Raw genomic sequence first — 21091 nt, 5'->3', positions numbered from 1 at the left:
CCTCCTTGTTCCTCAAGCTGTAGATGATGGGATTAAGCACTGAAGTTACAAAAGAATAGAAGACTGACACCACCTTGTCCAGAGGGAAACCCATAGTAGATGCTAACAACACAGGTGGACAATGTCTTCAATCGCCCAAACTAGTGGAAATGATGTAAATATATGACACCATGGTAAAGAGGAAACAGCTCCAGATCACAAACCAAGCTGAAATGTAAAAAGAGAGCTCACTGAGGGAGGCGTTTGTGCAGGACAATGTCCACAAGGGGACAAAGTCAAAATAGAAATGGACAGTTTCATTGGGACCACAGAAATGCAAGCTGGACTTCCAGACTGCTGACATTAAAGGAGCCAAGATGGCACCCACCCAGCAGCTGATAGCCAGCTGTGCACACACCCTGGTAGCCAAAATGCAGGCATAGCACAGTGGGTTGCAGATAGCCACATAGTGATCATAGGATATCAAAGCCAGCAGGAAGTTTTCAGTTGCAGCCAGAAGGAAAAGGAAGTAGAACTGAGCGACACAGCTCTGGACCGAGATGTTTGTTTGCCCCGTCACCAAATCAGCCATCGCTTTGGGGATGAAGGCAGTGGTGTACCACATCTCCGGGAAGGAGAATTTCGAGATGAAGATGTACATGGGCTTCTGAAAGAGTAGTTCTAACTTCACTACGTCAATGATGGCTGCAAAGCAAAGAATGAATAGGAAGATCTGCAACTGGGGGACAGCAGGGAACCCAACCAGAAAGAACACGGTCACTGCAGTGTTGTTTTCCTTTCCCATGTCTTCTTGGCTCAGGTCTGCAGAGAAGAATGAATGGGGAGACTTTAATATGCACTCTACAATATGATTTCCATAGGGTCTGTCACTGAAACAGAATATGAGCTTTTGAGACCACATAGGGACCTTTTTCAGATGAACAAAAGAGTCTGTGTGGCTTTGTAAATGCATGAACCCTACATCCACAACAAGAGGTCATCAGGATATAAGGCTCAGAGGAGGTAGACTCAAGAATAACATCAGAAAATACTGCTTCACAGAAAGGGTAGTGGATGCATCAATGTCACCACTTTCCCCCTTGCAAGATACCATGTATCCCTTCTAAGAAACCTCAATCTCAAGTTCAATGCCTTTTATGTTATAGTGCACTGAGAAGCCTCCTTAGCTCATGAAGTTATTAACTTATATGGGTTTTTGCAATGTTACAACGTATCAAAAGTAAGACTCCTTAGTCCTACTACGGTAGTTCTCCTTAGCTCATTAAGTTATTAAGTTATCTATGTTTTGCAATGTTACAATGTATCAAAGTAAGACTCCTTAGTCCTACTAGTTCTCACAGTTATAATGTAAACCGATGTGATATAATCCAATGAATGTCGGTATATAAAAACAATCAAATAAATAAATAAAATAAATAAATGTATGGCACAGCCTCCCAGGGGAAGTAGTGCAGATACACAACAGTTATGGAATTTAAAAAAAAAGCCTGGGGCAAGCACAGAGGAAGCCTAGCTTGGGAGAAGTGAAGGAAAAGTCAGAGATCAACTGGGGCAGGGATTATAGCACTGGATCAGGAATGAAACTGGGTAGAGACTAGATGGACCTGTGGCTCCTTATCTGTCTTCATACACTTTGTTGGGGTTTTGTTTTGTTTTTTCAAATCTGTCTTTATTAAGATCATCTCAATCAATACAAACCATAAGCCTTGGGAATAACGAAGCAGCAAAACATGTACGACAAGGTGCATGTCACTGATGCGCTTGACGTGATCTGGTCAAAACAATCTTGCCTTTTCGCCATCCCAACCGCCATTACTTTCTTCCTCATGCAATCCATTCCTGACCATCCCGCATTCACGCCAGCCCCAATCATTCACCCATTCTACAGCAAACCATGGTGCGCACACCTCCTCCTAGAGATGTGAAACGCAAGGAAGGAAATTACAGTTAGGAAGAAGGCTGTATCCTTCCCTTTAATACCTTACAATCTTTTCCCAGTGTTGATCATTCCCCCCCCATTTTCTAATCTGGTACCGCCCACTCTTTCATTCGAATTTTCCAGTTCCAAAAAAAAAGGTGGGATAACTTATCTCCTTTCAAACGTAATTAAATAGATTTCCAAGAAGCACCAGTTCATCTGACCACACAATGGTCCGGTCCGGTCCAGTATGGATTCCATACAATTAAACACTTTCCTCCAGAACCTCTGCAGGTTATGACAATCAGTAAGTACATGATATAACTGCTAATTAATATTCCCCACATCCTTTATTTGCATTTCTTTGCTAGTTACCATTTCGCACATAAATTAACATCACAAAGTTCATTTTCACCTCCAATGATATTAGGTACATGAAAAAGCTTATATTGTCTTTCTCTCAGATTTACTGGTAATACATTTCTTTACAGATTATCACACATGCTCGCTGAATCTCTTCTTCCATGACTTCCACTCTCATTTTTCTGTTTATAATTTTTTTTTTTTAATATTTTTAGTTTTGCGAGTGCTCGGTTTATTCAGTTTCTACGTCAGCCCTCGGGGGCTCAGAACTGTTTTATCCCCGTCCCCTTCCCTTGCCAGTTGCAATTTTGCTATTGGTTCACCCTCCACCTTAGCGGGTGACAGTCTCCCCCGAAAACATGGGCTTGTTGAAAGATCACACCCGGAGCTTGAGGGCCGGATTTACGTTCTAGGCAAAAACATTTGCAAACCCCTCAAAGCCAATTTGCTTGCAACCTGGGTTTGAAGCTGCACAATATTTTTTTGTCCAGGAACTTCTGAAGAGAAGAAAGAGAAGTAAAGGCCTAGTAAAACCAAGAAACTTCTGCAAAATGTACTGTGGGGCTTTAACGTCGCTCTTAAATTTGGAGCCAGCGAGTGTCACCCCCTGCTCACCTGCCCCTTTTTTTCCTGGACTCTTACAGCTGTTCGTCAAGATAAGCTTGCGATTTTCAGTAAGAAGAGGATATCTTTTGTATCAAGGGGCTGGAAGCACGATGATTTTAATAGGCATTATACATAGCGTACTTAAAGGCTCATTGTTCGGGCACATTGCCAATGTTTTCAGTTGTACCCTGTATAGGGAATATTAAGACTGGATTACTGCCAGACTGGGTAGGGGGCGTGAAGGGATCATATAATGAAAAATGTACCATGTGTTCTAATGGGAGTCTGTACGTCTTGTTGGCAAATTTTTAATTTCATGTATTTTTGTCAATTACAAAAACGAAGCGAGCCCTCCGCTGTCCAGACCTCCGCACTCAGATCCCGCATCACCAGCCAAGAGCAAAATGTCATCCCTTCTAATAATTAATTGAAAAGTTGACAACTGAGGACTGGACCTTGAGGTATCCCTCAATGAATGCCACAGTTGTTAGAGCTGCTTCCACTGATGCTTCTTACCCCCAAGAACTATTCTTCAAGCCCAATAAAAAAAAAATTGCTGTATATGTGTGGGTGCGTGTGTGTGTGTGCATGTGTGTGTGTGTGTTTGTGTGTGTGTGCGTGTGTGTGTGTGCGTGTGTGTGTGTGTGTGCGTGTGTGTGTGTATGTGTGTGCGTGTGCATGTGTGTGGGTGTGCCCACACATGCGTGTGCGTGTGTGTGGGTGTGTGAGTGTGCGCATGTGTGTGGGTGTGGGTGTGTGCGCGCGTGTGTGTGTGTTTGTGTGCGTGCGTGTGTGTGTGGGTGTGTGCGCGCATGTGTGGGTGTGCGTGCGGTTGTGTGTGCATGTGTGTGTGTGTGTGGAGCATTCCTAAACTATGAATCTTCTAAATGTTCTGTTTAAGAACAAAGGTTCCCATGTCACAGTGGTCCCTTAGGAGCACGTGTCTGCTCTGTGACTCCCAGCGCCGATCTGCACACTTTGCTGGTTACACATTACATTTTGCTCAGGAACTGCACAGTAAGAATGGAAGAGGAAGCTCGCAATACCTTCCGGTTTTCGTTCATCTTCCACGTGTCGTCGCGTGCGGCGAGGCTGGCCAGGCATGAAGAATGCGTGCACAACTGCACTTACCGCTCACCAAAAGCTGTTTAGGAAGCTCGACCTGCTAACAACAGCCATTTTTCTTTTGGTCCAGGGATGCTTGGTAGGTGTGTGTGTATTGATTGCTGTGTTTATCATGCGCGATATGCGCCATGATACCACCCGCAGAAAAACTCAGAAAAAAGGGGTAGTTATTAGCCGCATTACTGACCCGCAATAATGTACGATGCTTATTGTGCACCGTGCTACCACCCCCTACTTTACATTTACCCCGCCCCTCCCACCTGAACATGAAATTTTTTATTTGCAAACGTATTTTGCGATAGGCCGCTAGCGCGCGCGTTACGGCATTATTGCATGCGATAACAGCCTGTCGCGTTTTGATGAATGGCCCTGAGGATTATAGGAACCATGCACAAATTATATAAAAAATAACAGCAACAGACACAACAAAAACGGTAAAATGCACTTTAAATGCCATTTGCAATTAAAATATCCATTATAAATTATAATCCACAGTTTGTTTTATTGCTTTTATTGTTTTAAATTCCTCCTGTCTATATAATTAATGTTTTTATATGATTTCTGATATGTATGTCAATTTGTACTCTGCTATGAACTATGGAATAAGCGGAATATAAAAGTGTTCGAATAAATACATTTGAATAAAAAGCCGGGAATTAAATTCCAAGATGCAGAGTTACAGGAGTGCAGGACGGTCATGGTCCTTTAAATGGCAACTGGTCCCTATCCTGCCACCTGGGACACAACCCATTTTCTCCCTTGACATTCTCCCATCAGGCCACACAACGCAAGTCCACCCTCAGCAAAAGAAGGCTTATCCCAATACACACCCTCACACGCACTCAAGCCATCAGTTTATCACTCATTTCCATTATTTTATTTAACGCACAATCACTCCAAAAGAAATCACATCTCTTACATGACATCCTTACAGATGCTAAACCAGAAATATGTGCTGTAACGGAAACTTGGTTCAAACAACATGACTCTCCCCTCATCAACCAGCTACCCTTAGAAATCTACGATGTATTCTCTATCCCTCGGAAAAAGAAAAGAGGTGGCGGCATACTCTTGGCTGTAAAAAAGGAATTTAAACTACTATCCCAGAAATGTGATATTCCAAACCAATACGAAATTGGCTTTTTTAAATCTAACTCACTCCAACTGTGTCTCATCTATACACCCCCAGGTCTCCTCGAGAAAGACTCATCCCCACTTATTGAATTTTTTGCAAACTCCCTATCCTCTGACATACCCACAATTCTACTAGGAGACTTTAACTTACACGTGGATACCTCCCCACAATCCCCAGCATGTGAAGCATTCCTCTCCTCCCTTGAAGCTATGGGCTTCCAACAAATCGTGAACTCGCCCACACACAAAGCAGGTCACACACTTGATCTGATTTTTGTCAACTCCCACGTTAGCATAAGCAATCCCCCTTCATGCATTGCAGTACCCTGGTCTGACCACTCCTTGATTCAGACAAAACTCTCACTCCCGCAAATGACCCCCACTACGCCACAACAGCCCATTTCATTTAAATTTCGCAAACCATGCGATATTGATACCATCTCACAAGCATGCGCTGACTTAGACAGCCAAATCGACGTCTCATCCCCAAACAATGCCTTCTCTACCTGGCTCAACCTAACCCTTAGCATTGCTGACAAACTTTGCCCGCTTACTACAAAAATTATCAACCCTAACTGTAGAAACAGAAAACCATGGTACACACCTGATCTCAGGAATCTCAAAATTCAACTCAGGACAGCTGAGAGGTTATGGCGCAAAGACCAATCCCCTGCAAATAAAACCTTATACTACCAAACAATGCATGAATATAGAAATTCTATCCTCCATGCTAAACGTAATTACTATGCTAAAAAAATACATGGCATGCAAGATAACCCCAAGGCCCTATTCACTATGGTTGCGGACCTCACCTCTCCTGCTACCACACAACTCCCAGTTAATCACTCTAAAAATCGCTGCAATGAATTAGCTCAATTTTTCAAAAACAAAGTCTCTTCCATCACTGCACATTTCTCACATAAGAACATCAATATCTGCCTGCCCGCCATCAACTCGACAGCCTCCCTCTCAATTTTTGACTCTTCATCCTCCCTTGAAGTACAAAATATCCTTAAAAAATTAAAACCCTCATCTCATCCCTCCGAAACTATCCCCACTAAACTCCTGCTAGCCATTCCCGAAGTGATTTCCAAACCTCTCTCAAATATCCTTAATTGTTCCTTAGAGCATGGTACGGTCCCTAAATTTCTTAAACAAGCAGTAGTTAAACCACTACTCAAAAAACCTAATCTTGACCCTGACACTTTATCTAATTACAGACCCGTCTCCAACCTACCCCTCCTAGCTAAAGTCCTTGAAAAAATAGTCAACTCACGCCTCTCCGATCACCTGGAACAAAACAATATTCTCCCTTCTACACAGCACGGTTTCAGAAAGCACTTAAGTACTGAAACCCTACTACTCTCCCTACATGACACCCTCATTAAAGGAACTGACTCAGGCTCCTCCTATTTGATTGCCATGCTTGACATCTCAGCGGCATTCGATACAGTCAATCATGATGTCCTCCTCGACATCCTCAGGAGTATCGGGATCACTGGCAATGCCCTATCCTGGATACGATCATATCTCCAGGACCGTCTCTTCACTGTTTTAGTTGATAACAATGAATCAGACCCCATTAGTCTGCCCCAAGGTGTCCCCCAAGGTTCCTCCCTCTCTTCCACCCTCTTTAATATATACTGCTCCCCCTCACTACTCTCCTCACTAACCTCCACATCAAGCATTTCATATATGCGGACAATGTGCAACTCATTTTCCCTTTCTCGGACTCTCTTCAAACTGCTCTTCTTAAATGGGAATCCTGTCTCTCCTCTATCAAAACATTACTAAACGACATGCAACTAGCTCTAAATCCCAGTAAGACTGAACTCTTAATCATATCAAATGGGCCCCCGCTCCCAGACATCCCACCTGCATACTCTTCCACATCTTTCCCATCACACGTTCGCAACCTTGGGGTTCTTATTGATAACCATCTTACTTTCAAACCCTTTATTAAATCCATCATCAAGGAATGCTATTTTAAGCTCCAAACCATAAAAAAACTTAGACCTATGCTACACTTTTCTGATTTCCGCACTGTACTCCAGTCTATCATTTTATCTAAGGTAGACTATTGTAATGCACTTTTGCTAGGCATTCCCGTTACTCATACTAAACCCTTACAACTATTACAAAATGCTGCCGCTAGGATTCTAACTAATTCAAAAAAAAGAGATCACATCACCCCCACACTTATCGAACTTCACTGGCTCCCTATACATTTCCGAATTCGCTATAAAGCCCTTTCTATCATCCACAAAAGTCTGCTGAACTCTAACCTTAACTGGATTAACCCCCCACTCCTCCCCCGTACTTCGATTAGACCAACACGTACAGCCCTCCAAGGAACCCTACGCGCCCAACCTATCAAATCTTTTAAATTATCCTCCACCATAAGCAGAGCTTTCTCTCTCGCCGGCCCATCTATTTGGAACTCCCTGCCCTCTGATATACGCCTGGAAACATACACTCCTACCTTCAAAAAAAAACTGAAAACATGGCTCTTCCAGCAAGCTTACCAGATTTCACCAGCCATTACTTAAACCCCCCTGTTTTACTAAAACTCTTTTTAACTAATAATCCTACTATATGACTAAGGAATTCGACTCTGTGGAATCTGTATTATGCCCTTCGATTTGGTACTTTTGAATCGGCTATTTATGTCATTATCTATTGTTTATAGTTTTGTTCTTATATGTATATAGTGATTATGCTGCATCTATTTATTGACTACATGGACTCTGCCCAGTATAGTCAGCTCTATACCCTTCCAAGTTTTAGCCTCCTTTTTATCAGTTACATGTAAGGGCCCCGCCCAAAAGTTACGCTGTTTTACAATGTTATATGTAAGGGTTTCCGCCCATCTGTTACTGTTTAATTGTAAACCGATGCGATGTGTGAACGGTCATCGGTATAAAAGAGACTTTAAATAAATAAATAAAATAAATAAATAAATTAGAGCACAGAAATACAGTTCAGCAGAAGCAGATGCAGGGAATATATGTTTTCAAAAAGCTCGCCCGAATGTTTGCAAAAGCAAATAAGCACAAAAAAAAAAACCACACATTAAAAAAACAGAATGGAATTAAGGTCTGATTCCTGCTGCATTTATTGTATTGTGGAAAAGAGCTGATCTCAGAAATATTCCTGGCTTTCTGCAGCGGGTCACTAGGAGGAGATTTTTCAAAGCAGTTTCTATGGGTAAATAGCAATTTTACAAAGGATAAATTGCCTCTCTGACTATTGCCTTTGCGTAATATGGCTGAAAGGGCGCACGGCATTCCACAAGGCGAGTACGACTAGCCGCATTCAGAGGAGCAACCCGGGTGCATATTTTGGGGATGGGATTGGAAAATCTACCCGCAAAAGAAAAAGAAAAAGCCACTGCCAGTTTCGAAGGGCGGGGTTTGAAGTGTCAGAATATATTCTGTGATGAGGGGGTTTGAAGGCGTACACCCCAGAATACAGAGCGGGAAGTGCCGACTGCACCCCTCGCTTGTTTTTCTAAATGCATGAATGTTATAAACCTTTTTTTAATCTAATAAAAGTGGGCATAAGGAATCAGGCAGGTGATTACAGACCGGTCAGTATAACCTCAGCCTATGGGCCGAGCTGTGGGAACACCACAAAGGGAAATGGTTAGCATCAAGCAGATTACAGGAAGCTCAGAACAAGACGGCAGGTGAAGACTAAAAGGTCCATTTTGGGGCCTCCCATTATTCTTCCTGTTTCAGTAATAATGAGCCCCTCCCCACCATCCCGTCCCCGGCCCCCCCACGTGATCTTTGGCTTTCTCTCGCTTTCTTGAATGTTTTTTAGGGGTTTCCTCCCCCCATCTCCACTGCCAGGCTCTTTCATGCCTCCACCGCTCTCGATGTTTCTCCGGAGTCTACGCCCTTTGACCCTCATTATTATTATGACCTCTTGTTCCAGAACTTTCTTTCCACTGAAAGCAGTTTCCCTCCTGTTCGTTATTTATATCTTCGAGGTATAAACAAACAAGACGGTTTCACAGAGGGAAGATCCTGTTAAACGTTTGTGCATTTCAACACTGTGTTACTCATGTAAGTTTTTGAATGATGCCTAAAACTCTCTGTCCAAATATTGTATAGGATACCAGAGATAGATATCTAAATACTCAAGGCAGAATCAGATACCTAACACACATGAATTTAGACACCCCACACATATTAAAAATGAGTTCATGCCACCCAACAGCAACACCTAGTAGCTAGATTCAGGGCCCATAATTGCAGAAAACCTCTCCTTCTCAAGGTTATATGACTCTTATGGCAAAACTTAACCACCACATTCAGAAAACAAATCAAAACCTGGCTCTAACCAGGCACTGAATCCCTAACCACTCCCCTAACTTCAGTCTGCCTGGTTCACAAGGACTCCAGAAACTCATTTTTATCCTAATATTCCATTGTAACTGCTATAAACTAAACTCATTTTTCATTTTGTATCTAAATGGTTTATATTTACAGCATTTATAGTAGCATGGAAAATGGCTAGGAAAAAACTGAAAGGAGCTACTGCAAAGGGTAAGATTTTAGCTCAGGCATGGACTTTTTATTTAAAAATACCATCTTGGAAGCCCAGACTAGATGTATTCCACACATTAGGAAAGGTGGAAAGAAAGCTAAATGACTACCAGCAAGGTTCAGTCCTACAAGCATTGATTTTTGCAAGCACCGACTACTGTAATGCGCTACTACTAGGCTTACCATACACCTCACTCAGACCACTACAAATTTTACAAAACACTGCTGCAGGAATTTTGACCGGAAAAAGTAAAAGAGACCACATCACTGAAACCCTAGCCGAGTTACACTGGTTACCTGTTGAGCAGAGAATACAATACAAAACACTTTGCATCATACATAAATTAATACATAACGAAAAATCAGAATGGCTTAACACAGCCCTCCGACTACACGTACCAAACAGAAACCTAAGATCAGCGAAAAAAGCCCTCCTTACTATCCCATCAATAAAGACAGCAAGACTAACTCAAGTAAGAGAGAGAGCACTATCCTTGGCAGGACCCATACTGTGGAACACTATGCCACCGGAGTTAAGGTTGGAAAAAGACAACAAAACCTTCAGAAAAGGCTTAAAAACTTGGCTATTCAAGCAAGCCTACCAAACAGAGAAGGGGAAACAGTGAGGCAGGCGAAGTGAGAGGTATGAACAAATAAGGTGTGTAGCTGTATTTCTAGCTGTTTTTACTTTACCTTCTCGTTCTTCACCAGAAGAGAAATTGACACTTATAAAGTTAGAATTGTTTTTAAACTGATAATTCCTGGACAGTAATGTATCACAAACCAATTATATCATCTAGAAAACTATGTACCGAATCATTACAGCACTTGTGTAAATTAATATATCTCAGCATCCTTATGTTATGTGAAAAAAATACTGGCAATCAACTGGGGTCTTCAGTATTGCAATGAGTAGAGAAAAAGGGCACACATTAGATGGGCTGTTTCATCTTCATCTGCCTTTGTGTTTCATACCTTCCACAGTAGATACTTTCACAGAGTGAGTCTAAACATCAGTTGTCTTTTAACCAAGCTTTAGATGCCGGTATAAAACCTTTGCCAAAGCTTTCTTCACCTCTTGGTTCCTCAGGCTGTAGACGATGGGGTTGAATACAGGAGTCACCATTGAATAGAAGACAGACACCACTTTGTCCGAGTGAAATGTTGTTTTTCCCGGAGGTCTGAGGTACATAAAAATCACGGTACTGTAAAAGATACTCACTACAGCGAGGTGGGAGGAGCAGGTGGAGAAAGTCTTTTTTCGCCCAAATGGGGACTTGATGCGTAAGACAGTGGAGATGATGTGAGCATAAGATACCAAGGTGAAGAGGAAGCAGCAAAGTACTATGGTCCATACAAATGATAAATAAGTGATCTCCACCAGCGAGGTGTCAGTACAGGAAAGTTTTAGCACAGGGGCAAAGTCACAAAAGAAATGGTCAATATTCTGTGGACCACAGAAGTTTAAGGTGGAGACCAAGCCAGCTGGCATCACTGGAGAAACAAATCCTGCAGTCCAAGCAAAGAGCGCCAGATAACCACTGACCCTGCTGGTCATAATAGTTGTGTAATGCAAGGGGCGACAGATGGCTAGGTAGCGATCGAAAGACATAACGGCCAAAAAGAAGTGTATGGTCAATGCAAAGTCATTCATGAAATAGAACTGAATGATGCAGCCCTGAACTGAGATGGTTTTGTTCCCCGTCACCAGACCGGCCATCATTTTGGGGAAGAAGGTGGTGGTGTAGCACAATTCCAGGAAGGAGAAGTTGGAGATGAAGAAATACATGGGTTTGTGGAGGTGTTGATCTGCTCTCACAATGCTGATAATGATGATATTGGTTGTGACGGTGAAGACGTAGATGGCCAGAAAGATGGTGAAGAGGACAATCTGTAGCTGGGGTATGACAGTGAACCCCACCAGAATTAATTCAGTCAAAAAAGTGTTGTTTCCTTCCCCCATTGTTCAGGTCTATAGAGGAGAAGGATACGGAAAGATATTATATGATGACTCTGTAACAAGACCTGGTAACGTAAGCTTAATATAGATCTGCAGTCCCATTACTTAGAAGCAGAGTACTGTAATTAATTACACCGTGTGAATTATCTATGTTTTTACCTCTCTGTAAGTGTCTATTTCACTCTTTCTGTCTATCTTTGCCTAGAAACCGAGAATATGACAAAAAAAACATACAACCCAAGAGTCATCTGGCTTGCTCATATCCCCTTTCTTCTGCACTCCTTGAGCACTGCCTGTGCCTTCTCTCCTCCTCTGTCCAGGGTTCTCCATGTGCCTCTCCCTCCAAGGGCCTGTGAGTGCTGACTCCACAGGATCTCCAGTCCCAGCCATCCCAGGGAATGAAAGACCTGAGCGTCAAACCTAGGTCTCCCTCAGGGCAGTGCACAGCACCTGCCACCTAGCCACTGGGCCAGCCCCTCAGGGGGGTCAGATTCAAGGACTGGCCAGAACTCCCTCAGTACTTCTTCTGTGTCTTTCCTGCGATCGTTGTCCTTCTTTCTATGTGTAAGCTTAGCCCTGTGCCAGATTTAAGATTTTTCAAAACAATGCTATAACGCTTTTGCCCTTTTCGTTCCTGTGTAAAATTTACTGCTCAGCTTTAATAGGATTGTATTCTGTTGGATTTTTTACAAAGCTTTTTAGATGTTTTTATTTGTAAATGGTTTTGGTTTTTGTTGGTCCACTATGTTTAAATCTATTAGTTTATTGTCTGTTTATTTTTAACATGTTTGTATTTTATTTTTGTTTTGTGCAATACTGGGCAAGGAACAAATTACATTTATTTATTTATTAAAATTTATAGTTCCACTTCCTGTATCAAAAAACACTTGGAGCAGGTTACATCCAATTTAACAGAACTGTGCTAATTCTTGTTATTTGGTTTTTTTTTACCTCGATTTAAAAGTGTGGCTTTTATTTTAATGACAGGTCTCTTTTTCCATCATTCCCTTAAGTACACGCTTTGCTTTGCCTGTTTTCATTGAGCTGTTGTACCGTCACAACAGGACAGAAGAAAAGAAATGATCTGAATGAGAGGGGGGCGAAGGGATTTGGAAATAGAAGGAAAGATAAGGGAGTGAATGAGGGGGGATTCTCTTGATTTGAAATTTCCTGTGTCCCTTCCCTTGAAAGGATAAGGGACCCCTGTGGTAGAGGACAATCATCTGGGATCTGTCTAATGTCTGGGTACTTGCCAGGTACATGTGACTTGGATTGGCCACTGTAGGAAACAGGATACTGGGCTTGATGGAACCCTTGGTCTGACCCAGTATGGAATTTCTTATGTTCTTATGTTCTAATGACACAATCCGATGAGCCTGAGTGGGTGAATAAACAGATTACCACCGTCTGCGTCACATTTCAGCATTAAAACATGTCAGAAGGTGAAGGAGTGGCACAAACACAGGAGATTTTAGCACAGTTTGAAAGCAGTGCAGAAAATAAATGTTTTATTTATTTATTTATTTATTTATAATTTTTTATATACCGCCGCTCATCAAAGATATCACGTCGGTGTACAATGAACAGGAACTTACGCCGGAGCGTTATACATTTAACAGATTTAACAGATTTAACAGATTTAACTTACGCCGGAGCGTTATACATTTAACAGATTATACATTTAACAGATTATATATTTAACAAGTTATATATTAAACGAAAGTATGTATATAAATATTTAAATATAATAAAAGTAGAATCTATTAAAAAACACAGAACTATACTTTGGGGGTATATTAGTTGAGGTAAGTTAAACAGAACTAGGGAGCAAAGGGATTCTAGTAAATTGGGGCTGAGGTAAGGGAAAAGGGTTAGGAGGAGATGTAGCAACGGGATTCTAGTTTTAATACCGCTCCCATGCTCAGATTGCAAATACATATCAAACGTGTGATTGGCTATGTATAAGAAGCTCCCCAGATGCAATAAATCACCACCCCATGAAATAATCAAAAATAGGAAAATAGGGCAGAGAGAATCTCAAATGTCCTTCAATTTTAGATTCAAAGGAGATTTTATTTATAATAGTCCAGAAGTATCAATAGATATTCCAAATTAATAAAGGGTTACATGGTCCCCCGACAAGGACCCTGTTTCGCACAATAAACTGCATCTATTGATAAATCTGGATTATTACAAATAAAATTTCCTCTGCATCTAAAATTGAAGGACATTTGAGATTCTCTCTGCCCTATTTTCCTATTTTTGAGAAGCTCCCGAAACATAAAAAAATAATCTAACTTCCAGAACAATAGAAAATACGGAGTTATAAAAGAGGAAGTAATGCATGCTATGAGTGGGTTTTAATGAAGAACTGATTTCTCCCACTAATTTTTCTAGTGGAAACTTGACAGGTTTCCGATTAGCAGATCTCATGGCTGCTTCTTGAATTGAAACCAGCAGCAACCCTGAGTCGGAAAAGGAACGAAGTCCAAGCTGATTTCCAAAAAAAGAGAGACATAGCTCGTTTTTCTGAAATGCCCCTGAAACTGTGCAAGAATAATGTTTGAACTGAACATCCAGCAAGGTTAAATTTTAATAGGTTTATACCATTCATTTGCATGCAACTTCTGAAGGGGTCAAAGGAGGAAAACAGTGCACATGCACAGGAGTTTTATGGAGATAATTTTCAAAGCTGTTTACGCACATGACACGCTAGGGTTATATGTGCGAAAGTGACTCATTAGAAAATTCACTGGTAGTTGCGTGGAAAAAGTATAAGGTGAATTTTAAAAGGGTTGCGTGCATAAGAATAAGCACATGTGCACACAAACAGCACATATTCATGTAAATGCTATTTTATAAACCTCAAACATACACACACACACAAGTAATGGTGTATCACTAAATTTGCTCGTTAAACAAAGGGATGCGGTAGGCGTGGGCTAGAGGCGTTCCTGGGTGGGGCCAACATTTGCACATCTACGGTGTTGTTTTATAACTTAAAAAGTGACGCACGTATGGCAGTGATTTAGACCTGCTAATTATCCAGTGTAAATTGTAATAATAATTATCCAGTGTAAATAGTTAAATTGTATATATTATATCTATCTATCTATTACTATGTTAAATTGTCACCTGGTTATATTGTTCCATCTGTTCTATGGTTCTATGTAAAGCCCCCCTCTCTCTGTTGGGCAGTTCATCGTTTTATGTAAACCGGATTGATTTATAATTCTCACAAGAACTTCGGTATATAAAAATTAAAAATAAATAAATAAATAAATAAATCAGAATTTCTTTGTAGCCAAATACTGATTATGTGAGGGGGTCTGTGTGAACTGGACTGTGCATTAAAGCATTCTGCCCCAGGGCTTAAACTGGGGGTGGGGGGTGGGGGCGCTAATCTCACTGGAGTCTACACTGAGGGGCTTATTACCTACATGCATACAGGACTATTGCAGGGGCTTACCCAATGTAAACGCACACACGCAACTAATGGGATTTTACCTGGAAGCTTGAACCCAGCGGCTTACTCCCCACACAAATACTCACATGCACACTCTGACTCAGTACGTCACGGTTCCAGGTCTTTATGAAAGGAGGTTTATTTTAGCAATAAGAGGACAGAACAGAGAATAAATAAAATTAGATAATACAGAAGACTTAATTTCAGGTAATAATAATTAGTAAAGAGAATCCCTAAATATGTACATAGAGAAAGAAAGAGAGAGAGAGAGAGAGCAAAGGTTACATTTCCAAAGGTTCAGTCTGCACTGTCAGGTCCAGGAAACGATCTCTCTCTCTCCCCCCCCCCCCCCCCCCCCTAGCTAGTCATACTCTTTATAACCTAAAAACTGGCAAATGCTTGGGATAGGAGCAATGTCCCCTCCCTCACTGCGTTCTTACCATTTCCAAGCCCAGCTGTGAAGCCTTCTCTAATCTGGTAACACTTAAATACTTATTTTCACATTGGAACCACTGGTACTACAGTCTTTAGATTTTTGCCTGTTGGCAAGCATTTCACAGTGCAAAACAGTAAATATGAGTTCACAGAGTGGTTGGCCTGTGGCTTTCAAACTAGGCTGTCCCTTGTAATTCTGACCCCCCCTTCACATCAGATTCTGTGTTTACCACTTATTCTTACAGTAGTTACAATCATGTGATGTCTGTCTGTGTGAGAACTCTGATTCCACTAAGGCCTAATTTCTAAATGCATCTTCTGGCAGAGTTGTCAGACACAGGCTAAGTGATTCCATTACAGGTTCTTGGAAACCCTAAAGATAGACTGGGCAAATGGATGGACTAATTGGTAAAACTGATAATTTCCTTCCCGCACACATTATAAAATGTGATCATGTGCGCACATAAAAGCCAACAGCCACTAGGGAAAATACACAAGTTAAAATTCCTTGGGAAAATGATTAAAATTAGGAGCACAAATACGCATGCATAGCAAATGTCCGCCACTTAGCCAGATATATAAGAAAACAGGATATGTCTTCAAACACGAGTTATCCAGATAAATTGCTACATGTTTAAAAACCATGTCGCGTATTTTTAGATACGCGAACATGTTGTTGAGTAGATTTACGTGTATTTTGTATAGTGTGGGAGAATAATAAACCTGCATACGGAATGCTTGCTTTATAAGCAGTGTTCTCTTTCATGAAAACATCGTATCTGTAAGGTTTTGAGCAGAAATGTAATGTGGACCATGTGGCCAACTTTGCATATCTTTGCCGGATATACAGCTCCTTCCTACGCCCAAGAGGATGACTGATCTCTAATTGGGTGGGCTCTGATACCTGATAGCGCCTGATTTCCTTTTAACAAATCTGCTGTTCTTATTGACGCCTTTGTCCAATTTGCTATGGTTAGTTTGGTGGCCTCACATATTTTGCACCTATGCTTCCTACTCAAAATTACCATTCACCCAGATAAATTGATCTGGCTGCGAATTGCCCCCTTCTTATTTATTTATTTATTTGTCGAGTTTTATATACCGTCGTTCGGTTTCGCCATCACAATGGCTTACGTTTACGTTTCGATGTTTAACAGGTTTTCCAAAGGAAACAAAAATATGTTTCCAAAGGAAACAGTTAAAAATATGCACCAGCTTCCACATTCTGCATATTTTTAGTCAGGCTGAGGAAAGATTTTCTAGAGATGGGGGAGGGGCTTAGGCAGGGGGAGAAGAAGGTAGGGAAACAATTTGCATAGCTTTGATTTTGAAATCCATGTGCATTGTTTTTCAGCTAGTTCTTGCCAACTAATGCTATATAATGTTTGGATTACAGGAAGGCACTAGTCTCATGGAACACATTCTGGGTGTGTTAAATCATAATATATATATATATATATAACTGACACTGCACACTAGCAAATGTTGGCCATAAATTGGTGTCTCAGATATATGTATACTGTACATAAATAAATCTGCTCATGTCCGTGTACAATGCAGCACAAAGGACAAACGTCTTCAAGATGAAATAAAAATACACTAAATTCTACTTACCCATCTTCATTTACTTCCTTCCTTCATTCACTTCTCTCCTCAGGTCTATGGTCTACCTAAGAAAAAAAAAGAAAAAAATCCTTTATCTACAAATTTAAGGCAAAAAATAAAATCCCCTCCATTAATCAGCAATAAGAAATTGTTTCAATATCAACTCCTAGAGCAGATGAAGCTTTCCCTGAATGTTCCCTACTTTGTGTGCCTGGGAGTATGAGGCATGTAGAGTTGACTTTTATAGATGCTTAGAGAGAGTTAAGGTTGGTGACAGATGTGAGCTGACAGATGTATCCTGCTGGGAGTCAACACCAAAGGATTTTGAAATCTCTGGAGCTTAATTAAAGAGTTCTAAGACTTCTTGAGTTCTCTAGACTTCCCCAGTACAACAACCGCAATCTCATCAAAGCAACTGATGTGTGTCGGGGGGGGGGGGGGGGGAACCTGTGTGTAAAGTTTGGATACGGTAGTGAAAGGACCTTAACTGCATAGTTGTTGGGATATTGTGTGGTAGGGTTGCGATGTTCTGGTCTGACTTAACAATAGAAGCTCTGTATGAGTGTGTATAATTATGTCCTTTATGAGAGAAAAATACTGTCATATGGTTATAGTTTTGTGTCAATAAGAAACAGTTTTGCTTCATGCTTACAAGGTCTGTATGCACACAGACAGTCACTCTCCCTTCTCCTCCTATTTCTGCTAGAAGCAGACTATGGCTCCTCTTCACACAATTCCACCACCTTCTCCCCCTTCACAGATGTCCCCATGGCTCCCCTTCCTTCAGTTCCCCTCCCCCCTTCTTTGCCCACAAGAAGCCTGTATATTTCAAGGTCACAAACTAGTACTAAGCGCTGAAACATCTGGCAATTACACAGGATGGAATGTGTTACAATATGGCAATTAGTAGCAGTAAATGAAGTTTACCATCTTGGAGCACATACGCAGTGTTTTTTTCTTATCAGTGGCTTGGCAAAACTTCAGGAATTGTTTGGTGCATGTGCAAGCCAAGGACATAATATACAAATTCAACAGAGAAGAATGAGACTGCTGGATAGAGTTGCACAGAGAAAAGATTTAGCATTTCCAGTATTATATATCTCTTTATTTGTTTGTTTTCTTTTTTGCTCAGGTGTTCTCATAAGCACCTGTTCTGTACATTTATTTATTTAAAATCTTTTCTATACCATTGTTAAGTTATATACCATCACAACTGTTTACAAAAAGGCACAAATGACTAAGTTCAGTAAAGAACTGGGTAATACATGTATAATGGTGCCAAAAGGTTTCGGTTACATCAATTTTCAAAATAAAGACTATTTGAGTGAATGTCATAAATCTTGTCCTTTTCAAAAGTGTGCTGTATACTATTAATTAAAATTAGTGGTAGGTCTTAAAGTAAGGAGAATGAATATAGAAAATTAAGTGCTGGTTGTTGGAGCATTAATGCCAGTTGCATTTCTCAACTTATTCTCCATTTGCTTTGAGGAACGCCTGTTTAAAAAGCCAGGTTTTTAAATTTCCTTTGAATAGTTTGTAATTACTTTGTAATCTTATTTCAAGGGGCATATTATTCCATAGTAATGGTCCTGTCAGGAACAGTGCTCGATCCATAACTTGGGTAAGTCTTGCTGTTTTCACAGAGGGGACGGTTAAGAGGGCTTTGTTGGCTGATCTGAGATTTCTTTGTGGGACGTGTACATGCAGTGCTGTGTTGAGCCACTCCGATTTTTCATCGTCAATTAGTTTATGTATTGTGCAAAGTGCTTTATATTGTACTCTTTGTTCTATAGGTAGCCAATGTAATTCTGCTAGTGTTTCAGTAATGTGATCTCTTTTCCTTTTACCTGTAAGTATTCGTGCGGCAGAGTTTTGTAATATTTGGAGTGGTCTTATGGTTGTGTATGGTAGACCTAGAAACAGGGCATTACAGTAGTCAGTGCTTGCAAATATCAGTGCTTGTAGAACAATTTGGAAATTTGTTAGTGTTAATAATGGTTTTAGTTTCCTGAGGACCATTAGTTTAGCGTAAACTTCTCTTACTTTAAGTGATATGTGTTGTTTAAGACTGAGTTCCATGTCGATTATTACACCAAGGTTCCGTACCTTCTCGACTAATTCTACTTTTTGATTGTTCTTCAGTATAATTGGAGTTTGAATGATATCAATGTTTTTACGTTCCAGATGTATGAATTCAGTTTTATCAATATTTATGACTAGCTCCATTTGGTTTAATAGTTGTTTGATTATGTCCAGATAGATGTTTGCTAGGTTTAATGTTTTTTCAATTGAGTCATCGATGGGTAAGATTAGTTGAAAGTCATTCGCATAAATGTAATGTATGATTCCCAGGCCTGCCAGTAGATGGCACAAAGGTAGTAGGTAAATATTAAAGAGTGTCGCTGATAGTGCTGATCCTTGGGGCACTCCTGTTTTTAGGCTTATTTTTTCTGACATTGCATTTTTGATTTGTACTTGAAAAAATCTATTACTTAGATATGATCTAAACCAGGCAATTGTGTTGTTCTGTAGTCCTATTTCTTTCAGTCTTTTTAAGAGTATTTCATGGTTTACTGTATCAAAAGCTGATGATAGGTCCACTAGTACAAGAATGTAGTGTTTTCCGCTGTCAAATCCTCTCAGGATATTGTCTGACAGTGAGAGCAGTAATGTTTCTGTGCTGTAGTGTTTCCTGAAGCCATGTTGTGAAGGATATAGGATATTGTTGATTTCTAAATGTTCTCCTATATCCTTCACAACATGGCTTCAGGAAACACTACAGCACAGAAACATTACTGCTCTCACTGCCAGACAATATCCTGAGAGGATTTGACAGCGGAAAACACTACATTCTTGTACTAGTGGACCTATCATCAGCTTGTTGATGTACGATTTTTTCAATTAGTTTCGCAATTTAAGGTAGGTTTGACACTGGTCTGTAGTTGCTCAGGATTAGGGGTTCCTTGTTTTTTTTCTTTAAGATTGGTTTAATGATTGCTCCTTTTAGAATATCAGGTAAAGATCCTTCTTCTAGTGATAGGTTTATGATCTGTGCTAGCATTGGGGAAGCTTTGTTAGCTAACTTTTTAATGTCCATCGTAGGTATTGTGTCAATTATATGGAGTGCAGGATTTAGCTTTTTTAGTATGGTTTCTACTTCAAGGCTAAATGTCTCAGTGAATGCAGTCCATTGCTTAACGTCTCTTGTAGATATTTTAATCTCTTGTTTAGTGGTGCTTGGGATTTTGGTTCTTAAGTTTGTAATTTTGTCCCTGTGCTTTTTCGTTGCACCTATTTTCTGGCAGATTCTGGGGAGAATCTGTTTTATCACTGGTGAGGTCTTTGATTAAGGCAAATAATGTTCTCAAGTTGTTCGTAAATGTTTTGTATTTTAGAACTGTAGTATTGTTTTTTTACCTCAAGGATTATTTGCTTGTAGTATGCCAGGTGTTTTCTGTATTTGGTTAGGTTTTCTGTTGTTTTGTGGTTTTTCCATTCTTTTTCTTTTTTTTTAAGGTTTCGTTTGACTTCTTTTATTTTTTCGGTATGCCAGGGATTTATATGTTTTGGTTCTTTGATGTGTATGTATTTTGTGGGGTTTATTTCGTCTGCTAATTTATTAGTCATATTAACTAACCCATGCTGTTGTTGCTGTGCAACAAATAACTAAATGGGAATCGAGCAATTACACTCCAAACTCTGGTGTCCAGTACTGATCTTGTAGATAATAACTGTTAAACTGGTTATAACTCAAACTGTGCACCTGTACCATTTTTACTTTATTTACTACTTAATTGTATTTTCTTATTTTTGTATATTTTCTTCGCAATTAAAATCTCTCATAACGTCAAATAAATGTATTCTTTAATTGCCGTAACTTCCCCATTGTGAGATTATTAAACTCCTTATATCATCTGACATGAAGA

The 21091-nt window shown here is 40.3% G+C and overlaps 1 protein-coding gene across 1 annotated transcript; it reads right to left on the bottom strand.

Annotated features, from left to right (window-relative positions):
* Positions 1 to 10723: 10723 nt before the first annotated feature.
* On the bottom strand, positions 10724 to 11662 carry LOC115078588 (olfactory receptor 6F1-like). Its single transcript, XM_029581520.1, has one exon. It carries the CDS (start codon positions 11660 to 11662, stop codon positions 10724 to 10726), a length of 939 nt encoding a protein of 312 aa, XP_029437380.1.
* Positions 11663 to 21091: the final 9429 nt, after the last annotated feature.

The sequence above is a fragment of the Rhinatrema bivittatum genome, chromosome 16, assembly GCF_901001135.1.
Source record: "Rhinatrema bivittatum chromosome 16, aRhiBiv1.1, whole genome shotgun sequence".
NCBI classification, from domain to species: domain Eukaryota; kingdom Metazoa; phylum Chordata; class Amphibia; order Gymnophiona; family Rhinatrematidae; genus Rhinatrema; species Rhinatrema bivittatum.
The sequence above is the reverse complement of the archived record's forward strand: the minus strand, read 5'-3'. Positions and strand labels throughout refer to the sequence as shown.